The sequence below is a fragment of the Cydia pomonella genome, chromosome 1, assembly GCF_033807575.1.
Source record: "Cydia pomonella isolate Wapato2018A chromosome 1, ilCydPomo1, whole genome shotgun sequence".
NCBI classification, from domain to species: domain Eukaryota; kingdom Metazoa; phylum Arthropoda; class Insecta; order Lepidoptera; family Tortricidae; genus Cydia; species Cydia pomonella.
Genome location: NC_084703.1, coordinates 25,314,802 through 25,326,492, shown reverse-complemented (window position 1 = coordinate 25,326,492; position 11,691 = coordinate 25,314,802). Strand labels below are relative to the sequence as shown.

The following is an 11,691-nucleotide window of genomic DNA, read 5'->3' as shown; positions in this document are numbered from 1 at the left end:
TTTACTCCATGAGACTACTTGGCAGCCAAACTGAATAATTATTGCGTTTAAACTTTTTTTTGATATTAATATTTAGCCGAACATTAAAGGCAAAGGATTCTTATTAGAAAATAATACCCACCATTTTATTAGAAAACAAATGTCTTGCTCCGAACAAATCTCATAATTTTCATTTCATACTAGGTACTACATTTTTTTTAATTGTTCTGAAATTGTTATAAGAGTAATGATTCTACTGTTAAATTTGTATTATTTTAATGTACACACATTTACAGTAAATAATCAACAATCAATTGACAAGATAAGTGATAACGTCAATGACACACTTCAACCCGATAGTCGATACCTACCACAGAAATACTACGTACTTGAATAAAAAGTTTCTTCAAGGAGTATTAATTTCATTCAAAATTGATTTTAAGGTATAATACAAACTACCAACCTAATGATAACTAATTTCAGCAAACTCAGGCAGACTACGCATAACTGTTTACTGGCTGGTAAGAATGATGCTATTAAGGTAAATTACAATAATATGAAAGAACCTAATTTGTGATAAAAAAGGGCGGGAAACCGAAAATACTAGGCGGCATTTTTGAAAATATTTTAATTATAGTGTTTTAAGTCCTTTTTTACTGACAAAACCGAGATATATTTGCTCATTTATTATTAAATTTAATGTTAGATTAAATTTCTGATTCTACTCGTTGAATGAGGCCAGGAGGCGGGGGTGCGGGCGGCGGCCCCTCCCCCATGGAAACAGAAACCGCCAAAACTTCAACAAAAAGAAGAAATAAAGATGTTTCTGATACAGAAGTCACATCATGTAAGCAAAAAATGACATACATACGAAGTCGTCGCGGTCTCTTCAAAGACCACAACCCCATATATGAAGATTTGACAAAAAAAGAGTATCCTGTACTACTACAATCTGCTTCTAATGAACTGACTCATAAAGTCCCCATGGACATCCTCAAAGTTAATGGAATATTAAAAGAGATTTTGGGGGTGCAATATGTAAAGGCGGCTGGTAACTTTTATGTTAAAGTTTATTTCGGATGTGCCAAGGATGCAAATGCATTTTTGCTAAACAAACCTGTACTACAAGAAAATAATTGGAAAGCAACAATTCCATATGACAGCATAGAGTGCCAAGGAATTATTCGTGCTCCTGTGGATCTTAGTGAGGAGACATTGCTCGAGGACTTAAAAGCGAGTTGTATGATTCTTGGTGTAAAGCGCTTTACCAAAAAACAGGACGATGGGCAATTCAAACCTCTCCCAACCGTCCTGGTTACATTTATGGCCTCGTCTAGACCCGACCACGTAATCTATGACCATATCTGGATGCCTGTACAGGAATACATCAGACCTCTGCTTCAGTGCTTCAGATGTTATAAATTTGGACATGGCAGTGGAGCTTGTAAAAGCACTCAAGTATGTTCCATTTGTTCGGCGGGTCATTTTTACAAAGAATGTACCACACCATCAGTCTTCAAGTGCTCAAACTGTAGTGGACCCCATTCGGCAGTTTCTTATACCTGTAAAGTGAAGGCAGAAAAAATTGCACAAATTAAGAACAAGATAAATGGCAAATTCTCTTATGCAACTGCAGCTGCAATAGCTGTTACACCTAATAATAGTACTAATCCAAATAGTAAGATTTTAAAAACACCTGCTAAAACACCTCACGGACGTGCTATGATTGCTGACATTATTAATTCTGATATTGTCCTTAATGCAATCACCAAAACAATTGTAGAATTAATGAAAAAAAGAGAAGTCAATAATACTTCCTCTGGTCCTTTACCAATATCCTCCCAAATGATTAAAGAGCTGCTTGTAACAAGTTTTACCACTTAAATTATGGACAGGTTGGGTATCAAACAATTAAAAATACTTCATTGGAACTCCAGAAGTCTATTTCCAAAACTAGGTCAACTTATACATTTTTTGCATGGCTGTGATGAAAGTGTCGACATTATACTATTTAATGAAACTTGGCTGACCCCTAGCAAAATTATCAAATTGCCTGGGTTTACTGTAATTAGAAGAGACTCAAACCATCCCCATGGTGGTGTTGCAATTGCAATTCGTTCCAAATACAAGTTCAGTATTGTCAACACTTTATCACAGTACCATTTTCAAAATATATTAATTAATATTAACATTCATAATTTTTCTCTAGATTTGTTATGTGTATACGCTCCTCCACCTCCAAATGGTAAGTTTACTATAGATTCATTGAAAGATACATGTTCAAAATTTGTAAGTAATAATCGTTTGATAATAGGTGACTTCAACGCACATCACTCATCTTGGAGTTCAAGAGTCAATGATGGAAGGGGTAAAGCTCTTCATGCTTATGTGGAGAATTCTGACTTAATTTGTTTAAATGATGGCACTATCACCACTTTTGCTCCGTTTGGCCAACAAGGTAATGTTCTGGATTTGGTATTCGCATCCCGAGCTCTTAGTTCTAGTTGTTCGGTATTTGTTCTTGATGATCTTCTTAGTAGTAATCACTTCCCTTTGCTCATTAGTGTGGTTTTTGACTCGCCCACTCATACATATTATTCTAATAACTTATTTAAGGGTCCAGGTATTAATCTTCAACAAGATGATAATTCGCTAGCTAAGGTAAATTTTAAAAAGCTTGACTGGTCTAAGTTTAACAAGTTATGTGATGATAAATTTGAAGTTTTTCAATTTGTAAATAACCCTCTAGAAAACTATAAGAAGTATTTGAGTATTTTGCATGACATATTAATGACATTTCCTAAAAAGTGTTACCATCACACAAATAAATCCTTAAAAGCTACCCCGTGGTGGAATGATGAATGTGACCGTGTAGTTTTACAAGCTAAAATTGCCTTACGATCTTACAAACAATATCCTTCTATGGAGAATTACATTATATACAAAAAACTAGATGCTCTAAAGAAAAGAACATTATTTGAAATTAAACGCGTGAGTTGGTTGAATCTTTGTTCCTCCTTTAATCGTATGACATCGAGTAAAATTATTTGGGATCATATACGTAGATTTAAACATGCAAAACTGAATACCGTTTCTTCATCTTCCAATTTTTTTCAAAATCCTGATAATGTGACATTGTTTTTAGACAGAATTGTTTCCGAAAATAATCAAGTATCAAATAGTGACCTTAATGATTACTTTGAAAATCGTGGCTGCCCGGAGGCTCAATGGATGGTCAACCCATTTTCTATTAGTGAATTTTTAGCCGCATTAGAAAATAAAAAAGAAACTTCACCTGGTCCTGACTTAATTTCTTACAAAGTAATTAAAAACTTACCTCTTCATGCCAAGACAATACTCTGTAAAATATTTAATGATTTGTGGCAAAGTAATTGTATTCCCCCAACGTGGAAAATGCAACATGTCGTCCCGATACTAAAACCTTATAAGGATTCTAATTGTGTTGAGTCATATAGGCCAATTTCCTTAACGTCTTGCTTTGCGAAAGTTTTTGAAACCATTTTAAAAAATAGACTTGAGTGGTTTACAGAAAATAGCAAAGTCATTCCAAGTACTCAATATGGTTTTCGGAAAGGTAAAAGCACGATAGATAACTTAAGTTGTTTAATTGGGGATATTAAGAACAATTTTCTTTCTAATCAATATACTTTGGCGGTTTTTTTAGACATCAAAGGGGCGTTTGATAACATAGATCACGCATACCTTATTAAAAGTTTATCTTTATTAGGGTTTCCTGGTCATATTTTACGCTGGTTATTCAATTTTCTAAACAATCGATCTGTAACTCTAAAAGTTAATAAATCTACATTAATAGGTTCTAAAGTTTCTACAAAGGGTACTCCTCAAGGTTCTGTATTATCTCCTCTTATATTCATTCTAAGTTTGGTTTGTTTCATGAAACAAATTCCGTCTTCTGTTAAGCACTTATTTTACGCTGATGATTTGGTTTTATATGTAAATTGTAATGACATAAAAAATGGTGAATCTATTATGAACAGTTGTTTGCGTAATATTCATTGCATATTAACAAATTCGCTAAAACTTGAGGTTAATGTTTCCAAAAGTTCTGTAATTCTCTTTTCTCAAAATGGATTACATTATCCTCAAGTTTTATACAATTCTAACGTTATTCCTGCTCAGTCTTTTGTCAAATACGTTGGCCTATTTCTTGATTATGATCTTTCTTGGAAAACTCATATTGATTCAATTTCTAAAAGAGCTGAACTGGGTGTAAACATATTGAAGTCGTTAACTGGAGTAAAATGGGGTGCAGACCCTAAGGTCCTTAAAACAATATATATCGCGACAATTAGAAGTCATTTTGACTATGGTTGTATGTTTTTTGCTGATGCGAATACCCATCTTTTAAGGAAACTAGATATTATCCAAAATAGGGCCCTACGAATTATTACGGGGGCTATGATGTCATCTCCAATTAATTCTCTGGAAATAGAGGCTGGCATTGTTCCTTTATTTGTACGCAGATGTTACATCACTGACAAGTATGTTCTTAAATTAGTTAGTCGTGGTAACGAAGTAATTTATAGATACTTAAATAATATCAATATTCCAAATTATAATTTAATACCGTTTCCTAATTCTTCTTCCATAAGTGATGTTATAACTTATTTAAACTTTGAATTTCAAGATATAGTGTATTGGTCTAATTTGCTTCCCTGTTTTGAACATGATTACAATGATATTATGCGAGACGTGGTTGTTGAACTGGTCAAATTTGAATCGAAATATGACTTTTTGGAGTTTCTTGATGATAAGACTGATTTTGTTAAGTTATATACTGACGGCTCTAAAACTAAAGATAGGACCAGTTTTGCATTTTTTGACTCTTTTTTGAACATAGGAAAAGTTTTTGAATGTAGTAGTTATTTTTCAGTATTTTCGGCTGAAGTATTAGGCATAATTTATGCTTTAGAACATATTCGTAATTATTATATAACTAAAAATAAGTTTTTGATTCTATCTGATTCGATGAGCGCTTTACAAGCGCTTAAAAGTAAATGTGTAAGTGCATCTGTAAATTATTTAATTTATAAGTTGAGAAGTTGTTTAAGTTCTTTGTTGAATAGAAATATTACTGTTGAATTTTGCTGGGTTCCGGGACATTCAGGAATTTTTGGCAACGAACTAGTAGACAAGCTTGCCAAATCTACAGAAGATATACAAGTTTGTGATTTAAAAGTACCTCAATCCGATTTAGTACCTTTTGTTAAAGAACTTATGATTAGACGTTGGAATAACTCATGGTCTAAATCCAAAGAAGTCAAAGGGAAATGGCTTGCAGAAATAGTCCCGGCACCCAGCTCCAAGTCGTGGTTTGAATACCAAAGAAAATATGTAGAAAGGGCATTTATTACAACTATATGTAGGTTGCGCATTGGTCATGCTCGTTTTCCCGCACATCTTTTTAGATTAGAGCTAAGTGATTCTGCTGTTTGTGCACATTGTAATTTTGATGTATGTGATCTTGAACATATTTTTTTCCATTGTCCTTCATTTAATTTACAAAGGTTATTGTTTGTTGCTATGTGTATGGATACTGGTTTGCAAGTTCTGCCAAATTCAGTACAGGGCCTTATGAAATATCCACAATTATATCCTGTAATCTATCAATTTGTTACTCATACTATAGGTAGTTTGTAAATATTGTAAATATCTCATGTAACTATTAGATTCGTGTCTCATTTTTATGTGAATTAGTTATAAGTACTTATGTTACTTTTGTATTTCATGCTTGAGCTGATGGCCTAGTTGCCAATGCTCGTAATAAATTAAAAAAAAAAAAAAAAGAACCTAATTTGTTTTGACGTAGATTGTCTTGTAAATCGGTGTCATCGACTTCTGGACACAATGCATACATCAATATTTAGTTCTCGGGAACTATCCGAAATTATTTTAATTTATGGCGAAACTGGACGAAGTGGGCGGCGAGCCATAGCTTTATACAGGGAACGATTTCCAGATCGTAGGGCACCGCAGGACTCTCGCCTTATTATTCGTGCATTACAGCGAGTTCGTGAAGATTTTAGACATGTTCCTGTTCAGAGAAGAGAGGATATTGCAAGATTTTGCTGCGAACCCCGAAACTAGTACTAGATCAGCAGGGCGGCGATTTGCTATGAACCACAGTACTGTTCATAAAATTCTTAAAAAAGCCTTACAACATTTACCTATGGGGAGCGGTAAAAAACGAAGTTTATTCCCAACCTAAAACGACTGTCCAACAACTTCAGGGAAAAATTGACCTGCGATTACTAAGCCCACGAGGGACAATGCGTGTCTGGATCATATTTTTATTAAAGCCGTGGTTGATTCGATAGGTATTGTTTGTAAATGCTCTGGCCTCCTTTGTCATACTCAAAATTTTCAGAATAGAAATCGCTAAAAATGGAATACAAATTAGTCTCTCAGAAGTTGGGAGAGGTCAACTGGAGTCCTGTTACCAATAGTAGCAATGTTAACACTGCATCTATCTACTTCAACTCTATGATTAGCTCCGCAATTACAAATAACACGAAACAGATAAAAATTTGCCTCGCCAAATTCAATATTAAGCTTTGGGTAACATCTGGGGTTACCTATGTAATTAGGTGCATAAAACATAGAGAAAAACTCCATAGGCACACAGAGACCTCTCCGAACGATCCGATCACACATAAAAAATACACCCGCTACAGAAACTTTTGTAACAACTTAAAGACTAAATTTCAGAACAAGCAAATAGAAGAAAACAAAGATAAACCGGACTTCAACTTTCCTATAGCTGTATACCATGCCCTGTGCCAATCTGTTATACAATATTGTATTGCAGTTTGGGGCAGCGCAGGTAAGGGTAAAGTCACATCTATCAGCATAGAATCGCATTTTGTAATTAAATAAATTAAATTTTGTATGATTTTGTACGATTCAGCTTCAGCATTAAATGCGTATAAGTGTAGCTATCCATTTAACATACTGAAGAATGCTCATTCATGGTAAAGCATGAGAACGGCTACTTAAGACGTGATACTTGATGCTTGCGAATGAGAAAAAATGATTACGCGTGAGACATAAGGGTTGCGATTGATAACGGCTGCTTAAGCGTGAGCCGGGATGCTTGCGAAAGGCTGCAATTGAAAGGGGGAGGCCGAGGCGTCATTATGACTACGTTAACTGCATTGTAACGTATCAGCGTACTAAAGCTTGTGTTGTGTTGGCATCCTTTAGCATGCGACAGCATATTTTGCAGTTAAAAACATGCGATAGCATACTCTAGCAGATAAAACCATGCTATAGCATACTTTAGAAGCTGAAAACATGTAACAGCATACTTTAACTTGAGATGCGTATAGTGTGTCCAAAATCATCCAGCTAAATGCGATTCGATGCTGATAGATGTGACTTCACCCTTAGACGGCACTCCTCGAACTTGAGCGTGCCCAGCGTGCTGTCATCAAAGTCATGCTAAGAAGACCTTTAAGATTTCCTACCGACTCGCTGTATAATGAAACTGGGTTACAATTATTTATTCTCAAAGCAGTGTCCAGAGTTCATAAAAGTATTGCAAATTCACCGATAAGAGACCTCATTATGACCAAACGTACATATAGAGTCCCGGTACCTTCTGTCCAAACATCTCACGCCAAGCGGTTTGCTGCCTACATGCACCCATTTGTTCATAATTTTGCAAAATATGTGATCTAAAAACATGTACCTTATCAAATGTTAAATTTAATCTCCAAAAATGGTTTGCGACCCTATCGTACAATAATACTGAAGATATAATACGTTCTTATATCTAGGTCTGTCGTCAACTAGTCCATACTCGATTTCCTACACCTTACATACACACACACCTACTCACATACACACCCTCATAAGCACAACGCTCAGACCTTGTCATCCACTCTCACTCGCACATAATTTTAAGTTAGGTTTAGTTTATCCAATGTCCCAACTATTACATACTCTTTTTGGTGAAGTTCTTGAATGAAGTTAAAAAGTAATTTGAAGAGAATTGAGGTCGAGAATCCATATATATATTTAGTTCCCTTAGCTTTCATTCTTTTCACAGGACTCTTGTTTGTCTCCATTTTAATTATACTCCATAAGGCAACGGTTTTCTTCGAGTTAGAGTCAATTGTATTGGTCATAAAAGCCTTCCTAGTTTTACTTAGTAGACTGTTATCCCCAAATACAAAAGAAATTCTTTGCTCCTCATAGATTCCTCATTTAACTACACCTTATCCTTCGATTTAATAGGTACTTTCTTAACTGGGTACAAGATCTAAAAAAAAATACGGAAGTGGCCAGATAGTATTTCAAAGCTATTATTATCACTCAGATGCGAAGACCTCCACCCAATCAGTGCACGCTACGTTATCAAAGAAACTATTGTATTTTATTATTATATAATTATAGGCGAGCAGCTATTTAGCTGATGAGCCTATATCACACAGTGTCCTGTATTATACAGTTCAAAGTTTGTAAAGTCGTATCACATCACTAAGTAACATCAGTCTAACTTATTGTTTAAAAGCCACTTGTCCAATCTGTTTTTAAAAACATTGACCGAGGGAGCAGTTACAACACTATCCGGTAAACGGTTCCAAGCCGCCACGACACGGTTGGACAAAGAATGATATGCAGCTTTAGTAGTAGTAGGAGTGCGAACTATTCTTAGGCTGTGACCTCGGGTCTCGCGGCTGATAGTTCTCTTGTTGATTATATAGTGAATGTCGGGGAGGTTGTAACAGTGGGTAACAATCTTAAAACACTCGATAAGGTCTCCTCTCGCTCTCCTGGCTTTGAGTGTGGGCAGCTTCAGTACCTTTAGCCTTTCTTCATAAGGTAGGCGTTTGAGCTTAAATGGAATCTTGGTGGCTCTTCGCTGTGCACTCTCTAAAAGGTCAATGTCTTTGACAAAATAGGGATTCCATACTTGGAAAGCATATTCGAGCAAAGGGCGGACATATGTTTTATAAATTTTGATAAAAACTTCAACAGATATGCATTGGAAGGAGCGTTTTATAACATACAAGAACGAATTTGCCTTTTTGACTATATTATTTATGTGCTCACCCCACTTCAGGTTATTTGTAACTGTCACACCGAGATCCTTTCGAGACGTCACCGCTGCTATCGTGTATTGGACCATAGGGTTTTTTTACCAAGGTGCAGAACTGCGCACTTGTTAACATTTAATTTTAGTATCCACTGCGAAGTCGACTCCGTTAACCGATCCAAATCAGATTGCAGCTGACCAGAAGAAACATGAGGGTTAGCGAAGAACTTTCCATCATCTGCAAAGAAGCACGATTCTGACTCTATTAGTGCTATTAAGTCAGTCACAAATATTCCAAACAGAGTCGGAGATAAGACAGATCCCTGAGGTACTCCACTGCTTTTGCTAGTGAGTCTTTTTGATATGTGCCGTGTTTGATTCTTTACGTTTGTAATCGACAATTTAAAATAGGCAGCACATGTATCTAGTAGACAAAATGAGATGGAATCCCGAGGCAAATCAGTATACGCGTGGTTAAGGCATGAACTCGAGTTATCTTGGATTCTGGTAGCAAAGTTGACCGTGGACGTCAACTTTGCTACCAGAATCCAAGATAACTCGATAACAAAATATTCTAGGATTATTGACTAGGTATAACTATACCTAGTCAATAATCCTAGAATATTTTGCTTTGACTATTTCATAAAATCTACGTTAACGTCACCCATTATTAATATTATGATATTCTTATTAATTAAATGACTAAGGAACGAATCCACTTGATGAATAAAAATCATCAAAATACCCTCCGTATTTATAACGGTACACACAAATTATAAATAAATTAAAGTCACAACTTGTATGGCAACTACTTCCACATGCATTTCTTTAGAGTAACTACACAGGTCGAGTCTATCTATGTATAACCGTCAGTTTATAGTGGACATAAATGCACACACCACGTGCCATGTTGTCTAGGTGGACCATAAAACTTCGAAGTATAAACATAATTATTAATATTAGTCACTTTTAATTCGTCTAGTTGCAACCAATGTTCAGAAGGTCTAGTGTATCATGAAAGCAAAATATTCGTTTTTTCTTTGTGGTTCGCGATACTTATACATACAGGTAAGAAGGTACAATAATGCTACAAACAAAATCGAGGTTTGTATTGGATCTTGTCCCTCCCTAACACGTAGAACGTTGTCTTATACATTACACATATAAGTGATTGTGACATTTTCGCTCAATGATTAGGTAGATCATTTTCGTTCCGAACCCGCCGACTTGAGAGACGTAAACCTGATATATAACTTTACATACAAAATAACCAGGGAGGGTCGAGGCCCGGCTATTGCCGACCACTGAATATGAGTAATATGTGTACGTCTTTAAACGCGCCCACTGTGCGCGAGTGTAAGCTACTATATGACATTCGTAAACGTTTGGAAACGTAAACTCAATAGTTAAATAAGTCACTCGAGAGTTGTCGAGTGAAATGGTGCGTTTCGAGTTTCACCCCTCAGGCGGCAATGCAATATTTTTAATTTTCTAATATTGATGAAATATTTACTCTGATACTGTCTCTAGTTTTGTTCTGAGATTTAAAGGGCTTGAAAATATAAAAAAATAATAAGGACTCTGACTATATTCGTAGATCTGATATATAAAAATTATGCTGGCGCCATCTGTAAAATAAAAAAAACTCCGACCGGCCAACCCCATTTAACACGTAGGAGAAAAAAGTTCAGACGCTCAAGGCAGATTGTTTTTATAAATGACGGCATATGGCGCGTACCGCAATGCTGCCGTCACAGAGCGGACTGGTTCCTTACCTACTCCTTACCATAGAGTAAATAACATAAAAATCAATTTATGCTTTAATAAAACTGTATTTAGGCCGAAACTCACTTCTCCGTATTACAACTAAAAATCCTTACGAAAATAAAAATGCTATTGAAACGAGTTTAATTGGTGTTCACTATAAAGGCGGCATAAAAACTATAACTACTCATTACATTACACTTAAATTCTCCTCGCAGAAATAAACCACCCCACTAGCGTACTATTGATAGTATACTAAACTAATATATGTATATCTATATTTACCATACAGCTACGAAACCCTTGATTAGGCGTGGTCCTACACGCACTTAGGCGATTTTTTTATAAAAGTGTAGAGAATTTAAAAGCTTTTATAGGTATAAATGAGTAGCATGTGCGTGTACCTCTCGAGCGACTTTGTATGCTAACATAAGGGTGCCTGTCCACCAGAGATGTGCTATGCTGTGCTATGCTATGTTTTCATACATTTGAAACGTAGCTGTAGCTGGAGCTGCGTTTCAAATGTATGAAAACATAGCATAGCAAGCATAGCACATCTTAGGTCGAAAGGCATCCTAATTAAGAATACTTTTACTTTATAAGTCTGTTCTCGTGTAAGTGATATGTATGTCTTTTATGAGAATAAATATCTTTAAACCTAACCTAAATGGCAACTAATACTGGTCACCAACATAAGTTGTATTTGGAAGCAATAAACGAACATAATAGTCAGTCGGGTGTCGGGTGTCAGACGGCCCAAAGAGTATAATAATATATGTTGAGACGGCTAACGGTAACTACAAATATAATTATTAAAAGAGTAAATTTTCAAGCGGCTTCCTTCTACAGAACCCATACTATCCAGA

At 35.6% G+C, this 11,691-nt stretch overlaps 2 protein-coding genes across 2 annotated transcripts; both read left to right on the top strand.

Annotated features, from left to right (window-relative positions):
- The first annotated feature begins 533 nt into the window (after positions 1-533).
- Positions 534-3,009, top strand: LOC133518720 (uncharacterized). The gene has a single exon (XM_061852398.1). It carries the CDS (start codon positions 712-714, stop codon positions 1,861-1,863), a length of 1,152 nt encoding a protein of 383 aa, XP_061708382.1. The 5' UTR covers positions 534-711; the 3' UTR covers positions 1,864-3,009.
- Positions 3,010-4,486: 1,477 nt separating this feature from the next.
- On the top strand, positions 4,487-5,810 carry LOC133518727 (uncharacterized). Its single transcript, XM_061852410.1, has one exon. It carries the CDS (start codon positions 4,705-4,707, stop codon positions 5,659-5,661), a length of 957 nt encoding a protein of 318 aa, XP_061708394.1. The 5' UTR covers positions 4,487-4,704; the 3' UTR covers positions 5,662-5,810.
- The last annotated feature ends 5,881 nt before the right edge of the window (positions 5,811-11,691 follow it).